Source organism: Erpetoichthys calabaricus, chromosome 1 (genome assembly GCF_900747795.2).
Source record: "Erpetoichthys calabaricus chromosome 1, fErpCal1.3, whole genome shotgun sequence".
NCBI classification, from domain to species: Eukaryota; Metazoa; Chordata; class Cladistia; order Polypteriformes; family Polypteridae; genus Erpetoichthys; species Erpetoichthys calabaricus.
Window position 1 is genome coordinate 35,655,379 of NC_041394.2, and position 23,139 is coordinate 35,678,517.

A 23,139-nucleotide genomic window follows, 5' to 3' on the forward strand; every position below is an offset into this window, starting at 1 on the left:
TCATTCCTAACACATTACCTAATCCATATCAGTATAGACATCCAGCATGATTTCTCCCCCATCGAGATCTGATGTGTTTTCAAAGTGTTCCTTTAATTTTTGAGCAGTTTATATATATCAAGAATTATCATAATCTTAAGTGAATGTTAACAGGATGGAAAGACACCTATAACAAGAATTATCTATAAGCATGTAAAAAAATGACGGCTGCATAGTGCCTTTGTCTCTTAAGACATCTGCTAGACTGGCTCAGGACCATTCAGCACATAGGGATAAGACCACCTCCGCAATGGGGTGACTTATTATAGAATATGATGGCTTAGGACAGAAACAACCTCACATGGCACTTCTTGGAGCAATGCAGTTGTTTAGTCAAGACCTCATACAAGGAATGAAAGTCATTATCCAAGATTGTAAGAAGCATGCTGAGTGACCTCTGTTCTACCAATTTATCCAGTGTGTTCAGCCTGACTCCAAAGATTTAACCAGCCTTTTTAATCAATGCACTAATGTTACTGCCCCAGTACACTACCACAAAAAAAATACACTGACCACTACAACCTGGTAGAAAACATGTAAACATGGCCTACATACACCAAATGACCTCAACCTACTCAGGAATAAAGCTGAGGTACTTATTCTGTATTTCCTCAACATCTTCACATCTTCACCATCAATGAGGCAGAGTGGGCTTGACACTCCTGAAATCTAGGATTAACACCTTTGTCCTACTGAAGTTGAGCTGATGGTGATTCTGTTTGTACCACTTAGCAGAGTCCTTCACTAGTGTCCTATATTAATTTTCTTGTCCAATCTGATACACGTTAATATGGCTGTGTCATCTAAAAATTTCATCAGATTCTAGGATTCAGTTTTACATCTAAAATCTACATGTTTGGAGTTAGTAAGAAGGGAGCCAGTTAGTAGCATTAACCCTCATTAACCAATGCGTCTCCCACAACGGTTTGGGCTGTATGGTGTAGAATGCACCAGAGTGGGGATGAGCTCTTTCCACCAGAAAGATAACAGTATTGTAAGAGGTTAGTAAATTGTGGATCTCCAGCTCTGGTACCCTTTTCTTCCTTTACTCACCACTTTCATGCATTTTTGATGTGTCATTTTTATGATTACGGTCCAGTTAGACTCATTCACAACCACCCAAACCCTTGAAATGTGATTTTTTATGTAAAGAAGAAATTAATTAATTTAATTTACCTCAACTTGTTCTTTGACTATTGGCCTTCTCTTCTTGGGTGGCAGAATGACAGATGATACAGCAGGAATGTCTATGTTTACAGTATCAGTATTGCTGTTCTCTGTTCCACCAACCTCAAAACAAGTCACCTGGCTGTTGACCTCAGAACAAGTCACCTGGCCATTTGTCCAACGGTCTGTTTCCATGTAGCAAATACTCTCACACTGCTTGACTATGGAGAGCCATGTTCCGTCAGGAAGTTGAGCCTTCGTTTCAGACTTGCCGCTAAAGGTGGACTGTTCACTACCAACATAAGGTGCCATTAAAGGATTGTCAGTCCAGGTCATTTCAAGGGGGTCCAAGCACTGGCCCAGAGATTCACAATCCATAGAGCTCATGTGTAATGAGCCTTGTGTATGTAATGATATTGGTTCTGACTTGTCATTAGGCACGTGACTTTCATCATCACATGTAAAGTCTACAGGACTCTCCTGTGTTACTGTTTGTTTCAGATCAGTTTGCAAAATGACAGGTTCATTTTCCATTGTGACCTGGTGGTCTTGATTTGGAAATGAAAGGTTTTCACAGTCCATCAAGAGACCAGACTCACTGTGTGTGCAGACATTTTTTTCAGTGTCTGTCAGAGGCTTGGAGTCAGGCTCTTGAAGAAAGGCTTCATTGCTGCTTTCTACTTTGACTTCCTCATTGCCTATCATGTATTCCTGCAACTCATTTTCTGCAACAAAAAAGGCATCCTCTCCTCTCATCTTGTCTTCCAGGTCAACATCCAAGAAATCGGAAGGAGAAGATGTCAACATACAGTCTAGGGGCTCCAGATAGTCAAAACAGTATGCTGGCACTTCTAATTGTGATGTTGAAGACTGATCCACCTGTATGGTCTCCATCCCAATGGGTCAAATAGTTCTTATTTGAGAATCATGTCACCACTGTGTTCAATGTTTTTCATAATTCCATATTGTATGTAGTAGCATGCTTGCTCCAAGTTTACATTGTCACATATTTAAACCTGTGAAAACAGAAAAATATTTTAGTGAAGATAACAGGGAGTCAAAGCACAAACCAAAACCATCTAAAAGTAGAGCACATCAGTTGATGAACATTACAAATGTTGCATCCATATTTAACACTTCCAGTTAAACATGTGCCAAAGAGCTTTTCATTTACATATACTGTATATATATCTATATATATATATATATATAATATATATATTGTGGCGGGGGGGGGGGGGAGCAGCCCTGGATGGTGCAGTACATCCCCCTGGACGCTGAATGGCCACCCCCCTGGGTTGGAGCTGTGCCTCAGTCTCTTGCAGGGCTTCAAGGGAGATGGAGTTCTTCACAGCCCTGTTGGGGTCTGGGGTGGCCACCAGGGGGCGCGGCATGGGTCCCTGAGCCCAGCTGGACTAATCTTTAGCCCCACCTGGGAGTGCAACTGGAAACAGGTGATGAAGTACCTGGAGCACTTCCGGGTGGGTCATAAAAGGAGCCAGCAACCACCACTCAACGGCTTTAGTCGGGTGGAAGGAGGACAAAGCTGTGGAGGAGTGGTGGTGAAAGAGAGAGGAGTGTTTTTGACTTTAGTGTTTAGTGCTTGGGACTGTGTTGTGGCTGGGAGGTTCACGGGGAAGATGTGCCGCCCAGCTGAAGAAAAATAAAAGTCTTTTTATTTTATACGTGCCTCCCATGTCAAGTCTGTGCCAGGTCAGGCACAATATAACGCCTTTCTTACAATATACATATTTATAAATAGACATATACAATATATAAATTGCTAAGTGTTGTCTATTTGTCTAAAAACAACCTTGAAGCTTCATCTAGTTCTCAATCAACACCTTATGCCATGACACATGCAACACAACCCATGAATTTGATGTCCAGCCTGTGGCAGCCCCAAAATTCAGCTGCAACTCCTTCTCACAACCAATGTAGACATGGCAGTACACCTTGACTTGCATGTGTGTACATCTTGACACATGTTTGACATGAATACAGAATGGAGGTATGGATACAATGTCTGCACGTGGAATTGTTGATAAGAACCATGACAAACACCATGAAGTACACTACAGTACAGTACATGTCATACACACATTTTGGCCAAGGAAAACGGCGGGATCTGCAACCTCACCTGTACATCGGGCCAAAAGGAAGAGCTGTTTCACTGTTGACAAATGACAAATGATGACATGGCAGAACAATATGAATAACAAACTGAAACATCAGCCTGAGCACCCATAGAAAGTGCAAGAATAAACTGATTTAGAAGACATACTCAGCCTTAACAGCTCCATATCTTTTACATCCATGATGAAAATCCCCCAGAAAACAATGTATATGTGCTCACATGAAATGAAAAAAAAAACAAATATAAAAAATAAACCTCCCACACAGACGACTGACCGGTTCAATCAGTTATCATGTACTATACATACCTGTTAAGTAAACTCTTTCATGGCCTTAAAACACAGATATCTCACTTTATTTACTTAGAAAACTACAGGACTTCACTTAACGCAACACCCCTTGTGCCTAAACCTTTACTAATAGAAGGCAAGTTGAAGAAGATGGAAAAAACTACACGCACAGATGGATGGCAGACAGGTTCAAGAAGTAAAAAAGTAAGACTGATGCCATTATGACACAAGTTCTAACACTTTCTTTGAACATGTGATGAACACTACATAACTACTAAAAGACATTATAACTTTCACAAGAACTTCCAAGACACCACTATTTGCAACAAGAAGAAGAAGAATAAAAACCACAGACAAAAGGCAATCAGGTTCAAGAAGTGAAAATGTGCTTCCAAACTGATGTTACACAACACCAATGAAAGTATGCTGTTCCAAAATCAAATGGCATTCCTGCCATGTTCGCTACACACAACAGGCAAACACCATCACAAAAAAGATGCACTCTTTTACTCCAAAGAAGACTAAGCCTGATCCCAATCCATTTGAATTCCTCATGCTGATCCTACTGTTTTCTATTGCCTTTTATTTGAGGGCAGGAGGGCTGTGTGTTCCACAAGTATGAGTAAATATTATAAACCAGATACAAACAACTTTTAGTTTTGTACTTGGTGTGTAAATGAGAGAGCATCACGCAGCTAACAGGTTATTCATTCATTCATTTTCTATATCCACAGGGTCACAGAGGAGCCAGCACTTATATGCAAGGTAGTAAGAAACCCTGGCTAGTGTGTCAGTCCTTTAAAGCAGGGGTCCCCAACCACCGGTCCGCGACCCACTACCGGGCCGCAGCCGTCTGACAGCCGGGCTGCGAGAGAACTGCCGGCAACGGCGACTCACTCAGACTTTTCAGAACGCTTGGAGGGCGGGGCTTTGCAGCGGTGCAGAGAGAGGAGAGAGACCGAGGTGAGAGACTATTACAACAAAGTATTTTTATGGTCCCGACAGTTTCCCCATATGACACGAGTCTATAGAAATCGTGTTACTACGAAGTACATTCAGCAGATGCTTTCATTACAACGAAGTGACCTTGAAATGCCTGAATGAATCATCCACAGAGCAGTTAGATCAGAAACATTGTAAAAAAAATGCTTTCTTCGAACTTTCCTCGTACTGTTTTTTTTCTGTTTTTGTTGTCTGTGGTTTCATTGATTCCTTTTGCTTATTGCTTGTCAACATTTGAAAAACATCCATTGGAATTTAACTCATTGTCACCCTCCTATAGAAACGGCAGACATGAAAAAAACGGTAACAGTGTTAATGTTTGTGATGTGCAATCTGTTGGAATGGCAAATGCAAAGCATATGTCTTTGTTATATGCAAAAAAAGAAGAAAAATCTCAGGTTGCAAACGTATGCAAACTGCTTAATAACTTAATAATAATAGAAATGTTATGTAAATTGTGTTTAAAACTGTCCCCCCCACTCCCCCCCCCCAACCGGTCCGTGGAAAAATTTGCATCTAATAAAGTGGTCCTTGCTGTCAAAAAGGTTGGGGACCACTGCTTTAAAGGGCACACTTACTCACAGCAGTTTACAGCCAACAATCCACAGAACAAGCACATTTTTCGAGGAAACCAGCAATAATTCCAAAATAAATCCACACAGAAAATGTATAACCTGCATTCAGATGGTGGCCAGGCCTGGCTCTCAACCCAACCAGTGTGAAGCTTGCAGTTCTAACCAGGGAAAAACCTGTAGGGGCATCTGAAATTTTGAGGTGGGCGGTGATATTTCGGTTAGAATTGAGCTGTAACTTTACTTTTATTTTCAGTCATGAAAAACAGTGAAGTAGCAACAAATAGGCACAACGAAAATTTGGCATTAAAGACAAGATTTTGATTTGAATATTTCATTTTTCATTATCTTATTAATGACCTCTGCTCAAAACAAACATAATACTGTTGTATTTTTCACTTCCTCCAACATATGCTTACATTAATAGATTTGCACATCCTTAGGACAATGTACTTTTTATAAGTTAGTCCAAGATGAACACGCTCTATGTGAAATACCCACACAATGGTAATTAGGAAGCTCAATTCACTTACCAAACAATTAACACTCAAAACGAAAAGATTTCCAGTAACACCACTTACCCCATAACTGATACACACATGTTGAGAAATTACCACAAAAGATTGATCAAAAACTGACAAAGCTGCTGTTTTAATTCCTGCTTGTCACATTTCAGTACAGAATGGAGTCAATGGAAACTGGATGGATGAGCGCATACATATCACTTCTGGTGTGTATTAGTGGTCAGTGGGGTTATCTGACCATAAATATAGTACATCAAGTTTTAGAGAGCAAGTTAAATGTCAAAAATCCTTTTGTTCCAACTGAGAGAGTTGGTCAGCTCAATTAAGGAGGCAATTGTGCCATTGGGCATGGCATAATGATTGCCTGGTTCTAGCCATTGTGCCACACAATAGTGAGCTACACTTACTAAACAAATTATTAAGAACACCTGTCCACCTGCTTATCTATGCAATTATCTAATCTGCCAATCATGTGGCAGTAAAGCACTGCATACAATCATGGATATACAGGTCAGAGGCTTCAGTTAATATTCACAGCAAACACCAAAATGAGAAAAAATGTGATCTTAGTGATTCTGACTGTGGTGCTATTGTTGGTGCCAGACAAGCTGGGTTTAGTATCTCACTCACAACAGTCTTTCGAGTTTACTCAGAATGGAGCAAAAAAACAAAACAAAAAACATCCTGTAAGCAACAGTTCTGCGGATGGAAATGCTGCATTGATGACTGAGGTCAGAGGAGAATGGCCAGAACAGTTTGAGCTGACAGAAAGGCTGCACCAACACAGACAACCACGTTGTACAACTATGGTGAACAGGAAAACATCTCAGAATGCACAACATGTCAAACCTTGAGGCAGATGGGCTATAAGATCAGAAGACCACGTTGGGTTCCATGCATCTCAGTCAAAAACTGAAAGCTGAGACAGCAGTGGGTAGAGGATCACCAAAACTGAACAGTTGAAAAATGTAGCCTGGTCTGATGAATCTCAATTTCTGCTGAGCCACACAGATGATAGGATCAGAGTTTGGCACCAACAGCATGAATCCATGCAACCACCCTGCCTTGTGTGAACAGTCCAGGCCGGTGAAGATGGTGTAATAGTGTGGGCGTTAGGCACATTAACACCAGTCATTCATCACTTGAATGTCACACACGGCCTGTTTTGAATATTGTTGCTGATCATGTGCATCCCTTCAAGTTGTAACTGACATGGAGCCAGACTAAGCACCAGCTCCTTGCTGCCCTTATGCCATGAGAACAATGCCATTATTTACCCATCTTCTAATGGCTACTTCCAGAATGATAATGCAACATGTCACAAAGCAAAAGTCATCTCAAACTGGTTTGATGAGCTTGACAATGAGTTCAGTGCTCTTCAGTGATCTTCACAGTCATCTGATCTGAACCCAACAGAGCAACTTTGTGATGTGGTGGAACGGGAGAATCACAGCATGAATATGTAGCTGACAAATCAGCAGAAATTGCATGAGACAATCATGTCAACATCGGCCAGAATCTCAAAGGTATGTCTGAAATATCTTGTGCAATCCATGCCATGAAGAATTGGGGCTGTTTTGAGAGCAAAAGGAGACAGTACCCAGTATTAGTATGGTGGTCCTAACAATTTGCCCAGTGAATATTGTACATGAAGATAAAAAAAAAACATTTTAATCTGTACAAAGCATACACTCTCCGTCTAGGACTTTATGCAGTTATGGAACACTTTTGAGTTTTTGATTTTAATTAGAGCCTCCAATTCTGTGATATAATAAAGAGGCACACATTCATTTTGCTTTCCAAACAGGCCACTCAACTATTCAAGTAGATATTTTTATAAAGTGTCTACACAGAGACACACTGGACATTAAAGTGAGGACAATTTTTTTTTACATTTTTGAGTTTGCTTAAATTTGCCTCAAAATGTTGGCACAAATTCCCTTGCAACTCTCTGTCAGGGGGCAGAAGCCTCAGGGCAACTTGTCCTGTAAAATTTATCTGAGTGTTTGTTTATTGATGTGGTCCATTTTTGCAGTCATTTGAATGCTGAGTCACTAATAATTTCAAACAATTTCTTTGACTTTTTTGCATTCAGGTTAGTTTTTGATGTGTATGGATATTCAGGATGTTCACTGTCTTTGACATCCACAAAATCTTATGTGACACTCGAACAGACGTTCTTGTGACATGGATTCTTCACTGTAAACCTCAGCTAGCACCTGAAAGAACTCAGTAGGAATTTTGTTCAGTTCCACCAAAGATTCTAAACTGAATTATTGCTTGATCTTCAAACTGATCATCGTTTCAACACACAAGAAAAACATGTTAACTTCAAACAATGGACAACAGTAAATTAATAACGTGATGTAATTGAAACTCGTACTAACCCCTACTTTCTCTGCTGTTCTTTTACTGGTTTTCTGTGGTGGTGATCTGCGCCACCACCACCTGATCAAAGCACCGTAATGTCCCTACATTGATGGATTAAAGGCCAGAAGTCCACATGACTGTCATCATCAAATTCTTCCATGTGAACCCTGGATACCATGAGGACAGATTGTGAGGTCATTGATGTTAGGTAGAATGCCTAAAAGGAGCTGGGTGGTCTCGTGGCCTGGAAACCTCTGCAGATTTTGTTTTTTTCTCCAGCCATCTGGAGTCTTTTTTTGTTTTTTCTGTCCTCCCTGGCCATCGCACCTTACTTTTATTCTATGTTAATTAGTGTTCCCTAATTCTATTTTATTTATTTTGTCTCTTTTCTCTTTCTTCATTATGCAAAGCACTTTGAAGTACATCATTTGTATGAAAATGTGCTATATCAATAAATGTCGTTGTTATGCTTCTCTAATGTGCCCCACCCAGCTTGAGTAATGTTGGTCAATCCGCAGTCTTGTTCTTTAGTAGCCACACCTTGTAGTGTAATACAAAATAAGTTAATGGCTGTGATGGTCACCTGCACAAATTTTCTTACTGTAGCTCAACATGCCCACCTAGTTGTACGTGTCAGTGAAACAATAGGAAACTGTGGAGCAATAGCAAAGACTGAGTTGGCATCTGCGGTGGTGAGGAGTTAAGATGTTTTTGGGAGCATAACTTGACACCATTTACAAGTCTTAATCCAAAATGCTGTCCAGTAGATTACACTTTACTTTAGATCACCCTGATTATTAGATATTAATATGATAATGACCATGAAGCTTTTAATATGGCAATCCTTTCTAAGCATATGATCGTCAAAGGCCACACTGAAACACCGTAAGACAATTGTCCTGTCCTATAGGCTTCCTCTCCTTATTTATGGCAAAGTGCTTTTCTGTGTGCTGTACCATCTAAGTGTCACCTCTGCACCTGCCAATGCACCTCTTCAGTACTAACCCTTTCCAAAGGCATAAACAGCATAATGAAACAATTCATAGTTACCCTCATCTATTAACAGTGTGATAATATTTTGTGAAGCTGTATTCAGAAAACAAGAAACCCATAGATAAGATGAGATATGAAACAGGAAACATAAACACAAAGGGTGAAGGCAACATTGTCTTCGCAAAACTAAGCAAAGAGTCATTAATATAAAACATCGGAGTGCAAGAGGGATGGCAACAGCAAAAAACAAAGAGAGCTCTCTGAAGGAGCATCATATGCTCATCTACTTGGCTGAGAAGACTTTGAAGATGTGTGTGTGTGTGTGTGTGTGTTTAAACATGGTGCTAACCAAAAAAGGGGTGTGGATCAGAAAGAATAAACGTTCCTAAAGAGAAACAGCTTAGTGCATCACATCACCATCCAGCTCTGTTCAGCACATTCGTAACAAACATTCAGCTACAGTATCGTTGAACCTGCTTTATCCAAAACTATAGGTTGGGCCAATCCTGGCAGCACAGGAATCAAGGCCGGGCCAACTCTGAACAGAATGCCAGTCCATCACAGGCCACACTCACACAGGCTGCAACTCTCACTCATACCAGTCTGGTTTAGGGGGTGCTGTGTCCACCATTGCTTAAACAAGCTAGACTTGATTCTGTGCCTCTAACACAAGAGTGTCACAATGGAAAATTGGTTGGCACTACTATCCCTCAGCTCCATCAGAATGCATTTGAGTCCAGTCACCTTCCACATTCCAAAGATGTGTAGATTAGGCAGAATAGTGACTCTGAGCTGAATGAGTGAGGGTGTGTAGGTGCTCCATAATAAAGTGGCACCCTGTCCAATCTAATGTTTCCAGGACTAATCAGGGTCAGAAGATGGAGAAAAATCTTGCCCACAGTTTTCTCTTGTAAACCAACTGAGCCCATCACTTTGCTCAGTCTTCTTCTTTAGGTCCACTAGTTTGCTGTACTATCATTATTTGAGTTTTTTTTAAATCTATTGTATTGGTATTCACACGTTCCTTTACATCTTTATTCCTTTTGGGTAGCATAATTTCAGTGGTTGACTTTTCTGCCTCATGTGTTTGAATCCTGAGCTTGGTTATTGTCTGTATGGAGCCATCATGTTCTCCTAATGTCTGTCAAGGTTTTTCTTCCCACATCTCGATATTCATGCATGCCAGGCTGAATTTAAAGTCTGAACTGGCCTAGTCTCTGTGTGAATGGGCCCTGTGATGGACTAATGCCATTTTCAGTGTTGTTCCTGATATGGAGCCAGAATAAGCACCAGCTCCTTGCAGCCCTTATGCCATGAGTACAATGATTTGCTTAAAATTTGAGCTGGGAAAGCCGTAGCTACTCCACAGTTTTTCTGAATTCATCCCTTCATTAGTTGCTCTCACACTCCATTTAAGCAGCTTTCTTCATCTAGTTAGCACTGCTTTTGTGACACCATCATGCTTACCAGTGGACAGAGGTAAGGGGTGAGCGGCCAGAACTAATGGAGCCCATCTGTTATGACTGCCCATATGGTTGTGGGATCACTTCCTGTCCTATTCTCTTCATTAAACCTAACCACAAGCCTTATGACCTCCTCTTACACATTTTTGCTATCTCCACAGTGACCAATAAGGGATTCTATACAGTTGTAAGAATTAATGAAAAGTTTCTATATAAAAATTATAGTTCAGGTGGCATGAGGGTGCAGAGGATAGAGTGGCTGCTTCAATATACCTCGACCCTGGTTTAAATCCTGACTGGGGTACCTTCTGAAAGGAGCTTGCCTATTCGATCTGTTGGCTCGTTGATTTTCTCCAGGTGTTCACAGACATGTTGTTAGGTGTGTTGGCCACTCTAAGATGACTTGTGAGTTAGTGTACCCTTGGTTGAACTGACGTCCAGCCCAGAAAAAAAGCTACCAGGCTCTGGCTTCCAACAACCTAGAATGATTAAAGATATGGAAAATGAATCCATGTGAGATTTGAGGGCTTCTGTGTATGTGGGGGTATGTGATTTCATTAAAGGGCTGTCATTTGGTTAAGGCTTGTAACAGCATAGGCTCAGACTCAGATTATGAGCATGGATGAAAGAGTGTCTATGATCAGGGCACTAGGGAAGTCACAGTCGTAAGTTAAATTCACTGTTATGTCCTGGAGAGATTTGAAAAATTGATCGGATCCAAGTGTTTGTGCCCAATTATCATGGATCATTGCTAGGATAGGACCTGACTGTCTGTGTCCAAGGATGAAGAGAAGCAGGTATGAAAAATGAATGAACATAAAGGAACAAACCCCATATTTAATTACTTATTTGGGTTTAAGTGTGGTGTACCTAGTAATGCATTTGAATTCTATTCATGGTTCATTTGAAGAAAGTCTGCCTTAACGTATAAAGTGGATTAAAAACAGATGGATAGATACATAGATGTCCTATTTGGAGCATTGATTGGTCAGAATGAATGAAACTCCAATCCGTTATTGACCCAAGATTATGGAGAGGAACATCTACTGGTGATAATGAAAGCACACATATTTTAAACATGCATATACACTGAGAACCCACTTTATTAGGCACTGTTACCCAAGAGTGAGCAGGTCTCTCCTTTTACCCTCTTAGCAATTTAAAATGTTCAGGGGTTGAAGGAGAAAGTGTTAATGCCAATGTCTGCCATAATTTACAAATTTATCTATTGAGGAATTTTACGCCATATAGCTCAATTTGTCTCCTCTCAGAGATATGCCTATACTCTATGATCAGGGCACTATGGAAGTCACAGTCTTAAGCTTAATTCTCTGTTACATCCTAGAGAGATTTTTGGATTTTCCTAGCTTGGTAGCAAAGGACTTTAACCTGTTGTTGATGGGTACACTGTTGCCTGGAAGGTATACACCTGATCATCAACCATTTCAAGAAATCACAATCTGCCTGAACGACTATCAGCCCATTATTTCAAGCTCTGATGATGGTGATGAAGTACCTGAAGAAAGTGGTCATATTCCATATTAACCACAATATCCCTGCTTCCTTGGATTGACTACAGTTTGTGTACTAGTGCAATACATCTGTGAGTGATGTCATGTTCCTCACCCTACACCCTACTCTAGAAAGGAAAAACATCTAAGTCAGGATGCTACAACTATAGCTCTGCAGTCCACACAGTTGTGCCCTTCAGCCTTGTGATGAAGCTCAGAGACCTTGGTCTGAGCAGCTCTATCTGTGGCTGAATGCTTGTCTTCTTGACAAACAGGCCCCAGTCAGTGAGGATTTGCAACAAAAAAATCCCCCACACTGTTCACCAGCATTGGTATTTCACAAGGCTGCTGCGTCAGACCATTGCTATACAGTCTATTCACAGCATGAACTTTGGAGATGACACCACCAACAATAATAAGCCTGCCTATAGGAAGGAGGTAAAAGACCAGACCATTTGGTACCATGACAACAATCTCTCCAAAACATCAAGAAAAAAAGGAGGTCACTGTTGACTTCAAGAAGAACAAAGGCAATCAATGGCTCCCCTGTCCAAAAGTTAGCAGCCTCAGGTCCCTGGAGGTCTAGATCACTAACTGTCTTTAGTGGTCTGTAAAAACCAACAACAGCGTCAAAAAGACTCAGCAAAGGCTTTTTTTCCTGAGAAAGATAAAGAGCTTTGGGGTGGAAACCAAAAGACTGGTGAACTCCCACTGCTGCAGAAATGAAAGTATCCTGACAGGATGCATCAAAGTGTGGTTTGGTAACCTGACTTGCCAGGACCACAAGCTCCTCCAAAGGACCATCCGTACTACTTCTAAACTCATTAGGGCTGACCTTTCACAGCTTCATATCATCAACTCAACCAGGTGTCTGAGGAGGGCTGAATCCATCATCCAGCTCATTCACTGTCTTCCCGTCTGCCTTCTGGTAGATGCTACTGGAACCTTACTACACACTCCACATGCTTCAGGTACAGTTTCTTCCCTCAGAACTTAAGGGCACTGAATTCTCGGTAACCTGATCTTACCTGCCCAGTACTGTACGCACCTGTTGGTTTATGTCCAATTGAATTCTATGGTACATGTTTACTGCCATTTGCACTTTTTTCCACTACAGTGTAATAGTTTCTATGGTTCTGCTTTTCACTATGTACACTGCGTCATTCTTCTACTACTCTTACTTATTGTATTTATTTATTTATACATCATCTTATTGTCTTATTGCTTTTATATAATTTCCTGCTCCCCCCACCAGCACTGTGGCAAAAGAATTTAACTCTGCTCTTCAGTGTATGTGACAATAAAGATCAAAAGTAATCTAATCTAAGATTATGGAGAATACTCCATATTTTTTGCCACTTTCATTAAAAACTGGACCACCATTGGACTGGTAGCTCATTTTTGATACACCCATGAATTTCTAGCGCTCTCACGCTAGCGTGCATGGTGTCCACTACATTGCAACATTTAAAGCCTCTTAAACCTTTAGTCTTGCATGATCTCCCATTGAATTTTAACCAGATGATCATCAGTCTGCCTACTTTAAATGGCCTATTCTGCACTTAACATGCTCTCACAGAATGAGTAGTTAATGGGATTGGAATGGCCCAATAAGGTGGACAGCAATGTGAAAAAGTAAATAGACGTCATTAAATGTGTTTTCTCTTTTAACATATGTGATCTTCATTTAAACAGTAACTTCAGATAAAGGTGATATAGCAAACATCATGTCACATTTACATTTCATACTCCATAGTGTCATTTAAATAAATACAAATGCAAATTTCAAATATGGAATAGGTAAATCCACCCTACATTTATCGCTTCTTCAAATACCTCAAATTAGAATCAGGTGAAAATGATTAAAACATCATTAGAGTGGACCTTGTCTGAACCCATCATATTAAAACTTCAGACACCAAGTTTGGTTTGCTCTTTGTTGTTGAAGTGTGTGTTATCACCATGCCATGCGCTATGAGACCTTCATAAAGAAGGGTATAGATGCCTATAGGTCTGTCAAGAGATTTAAAAAGATCTCCAAACTACTGGAAATCAATCATTTCACTGTCTGGAGGATTTTCTACAAGTGGAGATTTCAAACAACTGCCAACTGAATTGCAGGTTCAGCTAAAGAACAAAGCATAAGATGCTGAAAGACGTCTCTAAGAACCCCACAATTTCATCACAGGATCTACAGGTTGCTCTTGCTACTGATGATGTCAAATTGCATGAGTCTAGCATTAGAAAGATGCTGCACAAATTACATCTACATAAGTGGTGTGCCAGGAGGAAACCTTTGACCTCTAGAAAGATCATCAGGTCAAGACAGGCCCATGAACAACTAAGACCAGGAGCCTCATTTATAAAGCTTGCATACACACAAAAAGAGGCTTGAAAAGTGTGTATGCAACCTATGAGGCAAACTTTGGGATTTACAAAAGAAAAATTGACGTTAAAGCTTACGCATATTTGTAGCAACACTGAGCCATGCATACGCAACATTACAGAGAAACTGGGAAATGATGACATCAAGCAGGGAAATGTAATCCAACAAGATAAATGATGATGTGCATGCATAATAATTCATATCACTGAGCTGTTATTATAATGTGTGCTGATGTGACAAATATATTACAACTCCAAAGTGATGAATATGATGCACAGACTGTATTTTAGTTCTCTTTTAAAAGCGACAAAGCTGCGTATTTGAACTGAAGAACTTTGTTGCTTTTTTTGTTAATATTGATTACCTGTTGTTACTTCTCAGGGAACTGGAGAAATTTTACTCCAACACGTTTGCTGTGCTGGAAGCCATTACGCAACTGGCGAGGCACTGCATTCAGTTTTGTATGGTTTGAGTGTACATACATTAAATATATATATATATATATATATATATATATATATATATATATATATATATATATATATATATATATATATATATATATATATATATATGTTTTGCAAACTTCAAAAGGCAATTTGCAGCCGGGTCCAGTTCTCCTAACGTAATTGGAGAAATGTACTGCACTCATAATGCAATAAGGACATCTAGTGAGAATGAAGCTGCTTTTGCTAACCATAACCAGTGACATTCCATTATTGCACAAGTCATCTGTGATGCCAAGATGAGACTGACAAATGTCATGGATTAGCACCCTGGGTCAGCCTGTGATTAATTTATTTTGAGACAAAGTAATTTTGTCAGATGTGATGGTGCTGTATGTGATGGCTGGCTTGTTGGTAAGGTAACTGCCTAAACCCTCAGTGTTTGAAATGGCCTGAACTATTCATTGTAGCAGCAATCATGTCATTACATGATATAACGGATACCCACTGAAACAATGGTGCCTTACACCTTTTCTGGACCCCCAGAGTGCAGACGAGAGGCGCTATAATGCTGCAAATAATCTTATGCTGTCAGTTGCGGGGCACAGCCAGATACTCTTGAATGTAGTTGGCGGGGTCTCGAAGTGTCAGGAGGGACCTGCTCCTATGTCAAAGGAAGTTCTGCAGCATCATGATTGCATATGTATGAGGTCGATTAGCATGATCCATATATGGATGTTTCAGAGTGGTGTTTGTGGTGTGCTCTCGTATGCATATTTGCAAGGTGATTGTGATTTACAACCGGTAAATTACATAGAAATCTGCATACACCAGGTTTTATTAATCATTCTTTTTTTTTTGCCATACAACTTTTTTCCTGCTTTTTGCCATGCACATATTTTCACGATCAAATCCATGTAATGTTTTATAAAACTTCAGGACTTGTGGACAAATGAGGCAATGGCGGAGATATTTTGCCACAGTACCAAAAGACCTGTTCAGTGAAACCCAAAGACAGCATTTTACCAGAATAACTTGATACCAGCTGTAAAGCATGGTGGTTGAAATGTTACGGTCTGGGCCTGCTTTGCTTCCTCAGGGCCCAGGCAGCTCACCATCACTGAAAAATTCAGAGTGGATTCTTTGTAGTAGAGGTATCTTGAGGGTAATATGAGACCATATCTCAGAAGATTGAAGCTCAACATAACAATTACCCTAAATATACTAGTAAATCCACCAAAGACTGGCTGAAAAGAAAGAAATGACAGGTTTTGGAATGACTAAGATCTGAATCCTATTGAAGTACCATGGGGTGATTTGAAATGGTCTGTGCACACAAGACACCCATTAAACATTGCACAACTGAAGGAATTCTGCATGGAGATGTGGGAGAAGCGTTCTCCCAGTTGCTGTCAGAGACTCATAGACAAGTATAGGAAATAACAACTTGAGGGGGCATTACCAGCTATTAGAGCTGAGGCTGGACTTACTTTTCCATAGACACAAATAGCAAAGCTGTTCGATTTTCATTGAATAAATTATTGCAAAGCCAAATGTTCATATTTTTTTCAATTAGATCACCTTTATCTAAAGATACTGTTTTAAAGAAGATAAAACCTTGATATGCCCACATTTGGTGGAAAAGAGAAATCATTTCATAGAGAGTACCTTTTCACCTGACTGTATATACAGTAGACAGCTGCATCATTGCTGAAGGAGACAGTTTTTTTGTACTCAGCTGAACAGAGATAAAGACTAAGCATGACACTGACTGCCTGAGTGTTAAAGCTGAGAAGACTGAAAGATGTTACCCAAATTTCCGGCTCTGACAAACTGACAAGAAGTGCCAGAACACGGGTAGGCTGAATCACAGAAATCTGAACCCAAGTGAGAGACATAAGAGTCAGCCATCACGTCTAGGATTTAGCTGTTGTGAAGGTGTGCTCCAGAAAGCCTCCTTCAGGAGAAAGCAACACTTGAAAGAGGGTAGCAACTCTCAGGCTGACAACAAGGAAGTGACTGCACTTGCCTACAAACTGAAATTCTGCAGTTGTGAAAATACTTCCTGTCAGACCACGGGCCACGTTTCGATAAGTCTGTCATCAGGAAACAGATGCTGGTGTCACTTTATAAAACGAAGTAAATTTAGAAGATGCCTCTCAACTGTGATGGAGACCTACTGCTGACACAGACAGAATGAGCATTTGTAACTTTATATTTAGGCCATTACAAAAGCATGAGCAAGGGAGCAATCAGCTCCACTGCAAAGTAAAAGGTCTCAAATCAAAGGGCCAGTTTACATTTTGAATGACTTGGAACCAACCACATTAGAATTATGATGTCACAGAGGCTTTAATGAACATTTTCACTTTGTAACACACCTCATGATAGTCCAGATCTGAGGAAATTTGAAAAGTCAGAGCAGCAGTTCCACCTGTATATCAATTCTGAAGACCTGCTTCATCTGTTTTAGGGTAAGGTAGCACTGATGCCTATGAATGTCAGGCACTGGCCAGGATCAAACCTGGGACAGGGTGTCAAATCCATCACAGGAATACATTCTTGTGCACACGCTCAGTCACACTTTCTTTATCTATTTAGAGTCACCGTTTAACCTTCACTCACATAAGTAAGTTCTGGGAGACAGCAGCGCTCTCTACTGTGACATCATGCCTTCCCCAGCAGAAAATCTCATCCAAAAATGTATTTTTCTGTCTAACTTAAAACTTAATTTGTCTTTTTATTTTATCACGGACTATTTTGTAGTGTAGTGGGGCACAGTAGTCCAGTGGTTAACACTGCTGTGCCTGGACATTGTCCATGTGAGTTTTGCATGTTTTCCCATGTCCATGTGAGTTTTCCCACAGGTACTTCAAGTTTTCTCCTACATCCTAAAAGATTTCCAGGTTCGGTTAAATGTCACTTTGAAACTGGCCTGGTGTGTGTGACTGGGGTGTAGGATGGACTGGTGTTCTGTCTGTGGCTGTTCACTGCTCTGCAGAGATGGCTGCCAGGATACATAAGAATACATAAGACATTTGCCAGGATGAGAGGAGACCATTCAGTCCATCAAGCTCTTTTATTTAGCTAATAGCTAAGCTTTCCCAATATCTCATCTTCTTGAAGGTTGTCAGAGTTTCTGCTTCAACTATGTCTTGCAGGTTTGTTTCAGAGTCCTCCAGTAGACACTGGTGCTAGTAAGTCAAAATTTCACTATACAAGGGGGGACCCAAAAATTCCCAGAATTGGTCAATAGCACAAGTTGGGTGGGTTGGGTGTAGTTATCGAGTTGAGTACGCCACTAGGTATCGCATGCCTACATTCAGGTTAATCGTCCTGCTGAGTGGCAGAGCCATGTAATTGACTCACATTTATAATACAAATTATGAGGAGGAGGAGGAGGAAGAGGAAGTTGGGTGCATGTACTGATACAACACGTTGTTGCACCCACCACAAGACGAATCACCTTAGGATCCCAAATTAGGACTCGAGTGCAGCCATGTAATAGGTGACACTTCAGCACCACACTATTCCTAACAGAGGACCCAAAATTTCTCAGAATCGGTCAATAATACAGCAGTAGTGAATAGTTATCTGCTACTAGACATCGTATGCCTACAGTCTGAAAATCAGTCTGCTGAGTGGCATCATGCTGAGATGATTAAGTGTGTTTTTTCTGTCATTTAGAAGAGAAGGTGACTTGGGCCATTTTTTTCTCCAAGCCACCATGGCAAATTTTCAAATGACAATTATGACCGTGTTTTTCTGACATTGATAGACATGTTCCCCATTGACAGAATCTTGATCTACGACATTACATCAAAGTGCCAAGCCATCTATAGAGAACCATCAGGAAGAAAACGTCCGAAAAGAGTGACATGCACAAAAAGTTACATTTTGTACCCTGATTGCACATCTTGCATTCGCCGCATTGACAGTCAAGGACTTTTTGACCAAAAAGAATGTGGCTGGTGATTTGAAAACCCACATTCACTAGATGTTACTTATTAAGACATCTTTTTGTTTCTGAAATTAAAATTGAGACTGAAGTGAAGATTTGCTGCTGTGTAAGAGATCCACAAAACAATGCAGGAGGGCTTTAGACACTGTAACAAAAGATGAGTACAGAAAATGATTTCAGAAATGGGAGATGCACAGGGACAAGTGTATTGCATCTCAAGGAAAGTATTTTGAAGGTGGCTTAAAGGGAATTGCTGTAAGTTTTATGATAATTTTTTTTTTTTTTTAACAATTCTGGGATTTTTGGTCCCTTTTTGCACAACTACCAAATTGGATTTAGCAGGTTTCAGAATGTTTTGCTATCTTGTAGTTTGTAAAATGGTTTTCTTGGATAGAACAATACAACTTATTATTTGTGTAGTGTTCTTCATTGAGTGAAGATGCAGAGCAGTGTGATCAATTCTCAGTTAAAATGCAAGTATAGATTGTACTAATTAGTAAATACATAATTGACACACGCAGTGGGTAGCGCTGCTGCCTCGCAGTTGGGAGATCTGGGGACCTGGGTTCGATTCCCGGGTCCTCCCTGCGTGGAGTTTGCATGTTCTCCCCGTGTCTGCGTGGGTTTCCTCCGGGCGCTCCGGTTCCTCCCACATTCCAAAGACATGCAGGTTAGGTGGATTGGTGATTCTAAATTGGCCCTAGTGTGTGCTTGGTGTGTGGGTGTGTTTGTGTGTGTCCTGCGGTGGGTTGGCACCCTGCCCAGGATTGTTTCCTGCCTTGTGCCCTGTGTTGGCTGGGATTGGCTCCAGCAGACCCCCGTGACCCTGTGTTCGGATTCAGCGGGTTGGAAAATGGATGGATGGATAATTGACACACATTTAAATGCAGATTTGTTAAAATGCACAGAAAACAAGGTAGCAACTGATTAAACATAAATGGATCCAAAATTATCTGTCCATTAATTAATGGATAAACTATGGCAGGTTGACAATGGTGGAGATTAAAATTGTAAAAGAGAAAGTGAAAAATAAAGTCAGAGTCCTGGAGACCTCGGCCAACTGGCCGACTACCCGCTGCTGTATTTTCAATAGTGGAGTCTGTGTTGGTGAACCAATCAGATGAGAGAATCTTTCCATCGGATGACAGTAGTGGCTGGGGCAGGTCATTTGCCTGCACCTTCTGTGTAGAGTGTGTATGTTCTCCCTGTGTATACATGGCCATCAGCTTCCGCAGTCTAAAGGCATGTTTTTAGGATGACTGGCAATTCTAAAGAGGTCTGATTTGGGAGGTGACTACCTGAAGTTAGTCCCTGCTTTGCACCCTTTGCTACTGTTCTGTGACTGAGCATTGCTCTGCTGCCTACACTTACTCTGTTCCAAGCAGCCATGACACACCTGAACATTGCAAGTAAAAACAACAACTAAAAGTTCATTTAGTGGTTTATACACAATTGAGAGGATTATAGCAAGGGTTACCACACTCACAAATGAAACATGGCAGGAATTCTTATCCTTTTCATTCCCACTAAAAGCTGACACAACTACCCACCCATACAATTCCAGAGATTCAGCCTTTTCCTTTCTACTCGCTCCGTTTGCTCAACTCTGATACAAACAACAATCACCTCTTACAAGCTTAAGTGCCTTATACTACGCACAGCATTTTTATTACACTTTCAAGGACATGAGAGTGACCACTTGGGAAGAGGCCAGCCCAAAGGAACAAGTGATGGAGGTCGACCTGACGTTTTCTCCTGTTTACTCACTTCAACCATACAGATGTGTCCTGAACTGCATACAAGAGGTCATTGCCACTTCATCACTGCTGCTAGCCCTCAAATTCAACTATGTTCATCCTTGATGTCACGATGCAATGTGGCCTTAGGGCATTTCTTGGCCAGTCCTACAGCTCATCTCACTATTTTGTTCAGTGAACTAAAATAAATAAATTATATTTACTCTACTTCATTGTAAAAGCACAATGAAAGGTGTGGTATAAAATGATGGATTCTGTAAAGGCTTAGCATTTCCCTTACTGAAAGCCTAATAATTTTTATAAATACAGGTACCCCCTGATTTGGACTACTAACCTTCTATGCTTTTCAATCAGCTCATCAATCCTGTAAGCCCAAAAACCAAATCCCAGGACCCCCCCAAATTCCAACAACCAAAAGTTTACTAATTATACAATATAATACAATGCAATTTATTTTTATATAGCCCAAAATCACACAAGAAGTGCCGCAATGGGCTTTAACAGGCCCTGCCTCTTGACAGCCCCCCGAGCCTTGACTCTCTAAGAAGACAAGCAAAAAACTCCCAAAAAACCTTTGTATGGAAAAAAATGGAAGAAACTTTGGGAAAAGCAGTTCAAAAAGAGACCCCTTTCCAGGTAGGTTGGGCGTGCAGTGGGTGTCAAAAAGAAGGGGGTCAATAAAATACAAGAGAACAGAACAAATCCTCAATACAGTATAAAAATAAAAATTTTACAAGTACGGAGCAGAATTTAACAGTAGATCATATCACATAATATGATATAATTAAAGATGTGGAAGGCCAGGAAAGTAGCTACAGGCCAGCCTCTAGGGCCCTGTTCACTAAAATGGTTTATAGGCACCATTTACAGGAGAAAAGTGAAGCTGGACATCAACAAATTGTGTTCATAATGAAATGCACTTACAGCTCGGTGTCACTTCTCAGCTTTCTAGTCTCTTCCTCACCACGATGTTCTTATCGTTGTGCCAAACTTAACATACAGTTCTGTCATCCTTACCCAGCTCTGAACTGCGGCCTCCGTTTGTTCCTGTTCGTCTAACCCAGTTTCTTACCATGAGGTATGCTGTTCTCTGTCTTCTGGAGTCCTCTGCTTGTCACAATATTCCACTGAAGCCAAGTGACAGAGACTCGAAACATTCACTCAAACGGTGGTACCAAAGACTAGAAAACCCATCGGGATTTCCCACAACAGCCATATGTCCAACCCACCTTTATGTGTGTCTTTTTGCAATCCATTTTTCGTAATCTTGGTAACAGCAGTGGAAGCTGGAGACTCACAGCTCACAAAAAGTGTCAGGAGACACACACACTCAAAAAAAAAGGTTCTTGTCTTTTTTGAAAAAAACTTCCTGCCCACAGATCGTCATGAGCATGACACTTCTAAGTAAGAGGAGAGGCAGGCTGGGGTGGAGTTCAGCGTTCTCTGTCCTAGTCAACTCTGTGGCTACTGAGCTGGCGCTTACATCAAAGTGTCTTCCCATGCATCACTGCAAACTTGAGGCATGTTTTACACTAGTCACCCCGCCCCTCGGTCACAGTTTTGTGCTCTGTCCCCTATGGGTAATTCCTCCAGTCTTGTGATCCAAAGCAATCCTCTTACTTAAAGCTGCCCTCCACCTCTTTAACCCCCACTGTTTGATCTGTCTGGGCAGAGGCAGTTTAAGCCCTGAAAAGGGAACAGGCGCGACTCTTTTTTGATTTGAGGAGTCGATTAAACCTCCCTCAGCTCTTGCGCTCTGTTTTGGTAACTTCCTGTGGTGACAGCCACAATGTTTTTTTTTTCTTTTCTTAAAGCATTTAGCAACACAACCCTTGGAGGTGCATGCTGCTGATTTTTAGTGGCAGTTTGCACGGAGCAAACATTTAAGCACGGACCAGATGGAAATCAAGTGTTCAAACGTAAAAAAGTATATATACTGCTCAAAAAATTGAAGGAACACTTTTGAATCAGAGTATAGCATCAAGTCAATAAAACTCCTGGGCTATTGATCTGGTCAGTGAAGTAGCAGAGGGGCTTGTTAATCAGTTTCAGCTGCTTTGGTGTTAATGAAATTAACAACAGGTGCACTAGAGGGGCAACAATGAGATGACCCCCAAAACAGGAATGAATGGTTTAACAGGTGGAGGGAGGCCTCTGACATTTTCCCTCCTCATCTTTTCTGTCTGTTTTTTCACTAGTTTGGCTACAATCAGCGTGACTACTGGTACCATGAGGCGATACCTGGACCCTACAGAGGTGGCACAGGCAGTCCAACTTCTCCAGGATGGGACATCAATATGTGTCATTGCCAAAAGGTTTGCTGTGTCTCCCAGCACAGTCTCAAGGGCATGGAGGAGATTCCAAGAGACAGGCAGTTACTCTAGGAGAGCTGGACAGGGCCATAGAAGGTCCTTAGCCTATCAGCAGGACCGGTATCTGGTCCTTTGGGCAAAGAGGATAGAGGATAGGATTTATTTTGCACTGCCAGAGCCTACAAAATGACCTCCAGCAGGCCACTGGTG

General features: G+C 40.9%; 1 protein-coding gene across 5 annotated transcripts in view; it reads right to left on the reverse strand.

The window, feature by feature from the left end:
- The window catches only part of LOC114648586 (PH and SEC7 domain-containing protein 2-like), a 114,717-nt gene that overhangs the window by 61,987 nt on the left and 29,591 nt on the right, over nt 1-23,139 (reverse strand). For 3 of the 5 annotated variants that reach the window (XM_051936253.1, XM_051936257.1, XM_051936247.1), the window contains one exon: nt 1,216-2,222. In XM_051936253.1, the coding sequence (XP_051792213.1) occupies nt 1,216-2,100 (885 nt within the window). In that variant the 5' untranslated portion in view covers nt 2,101-2,222. The other 2 variants (XM_028797705.2, XM_028797714.2) reach the window with 2 other exon arrangements.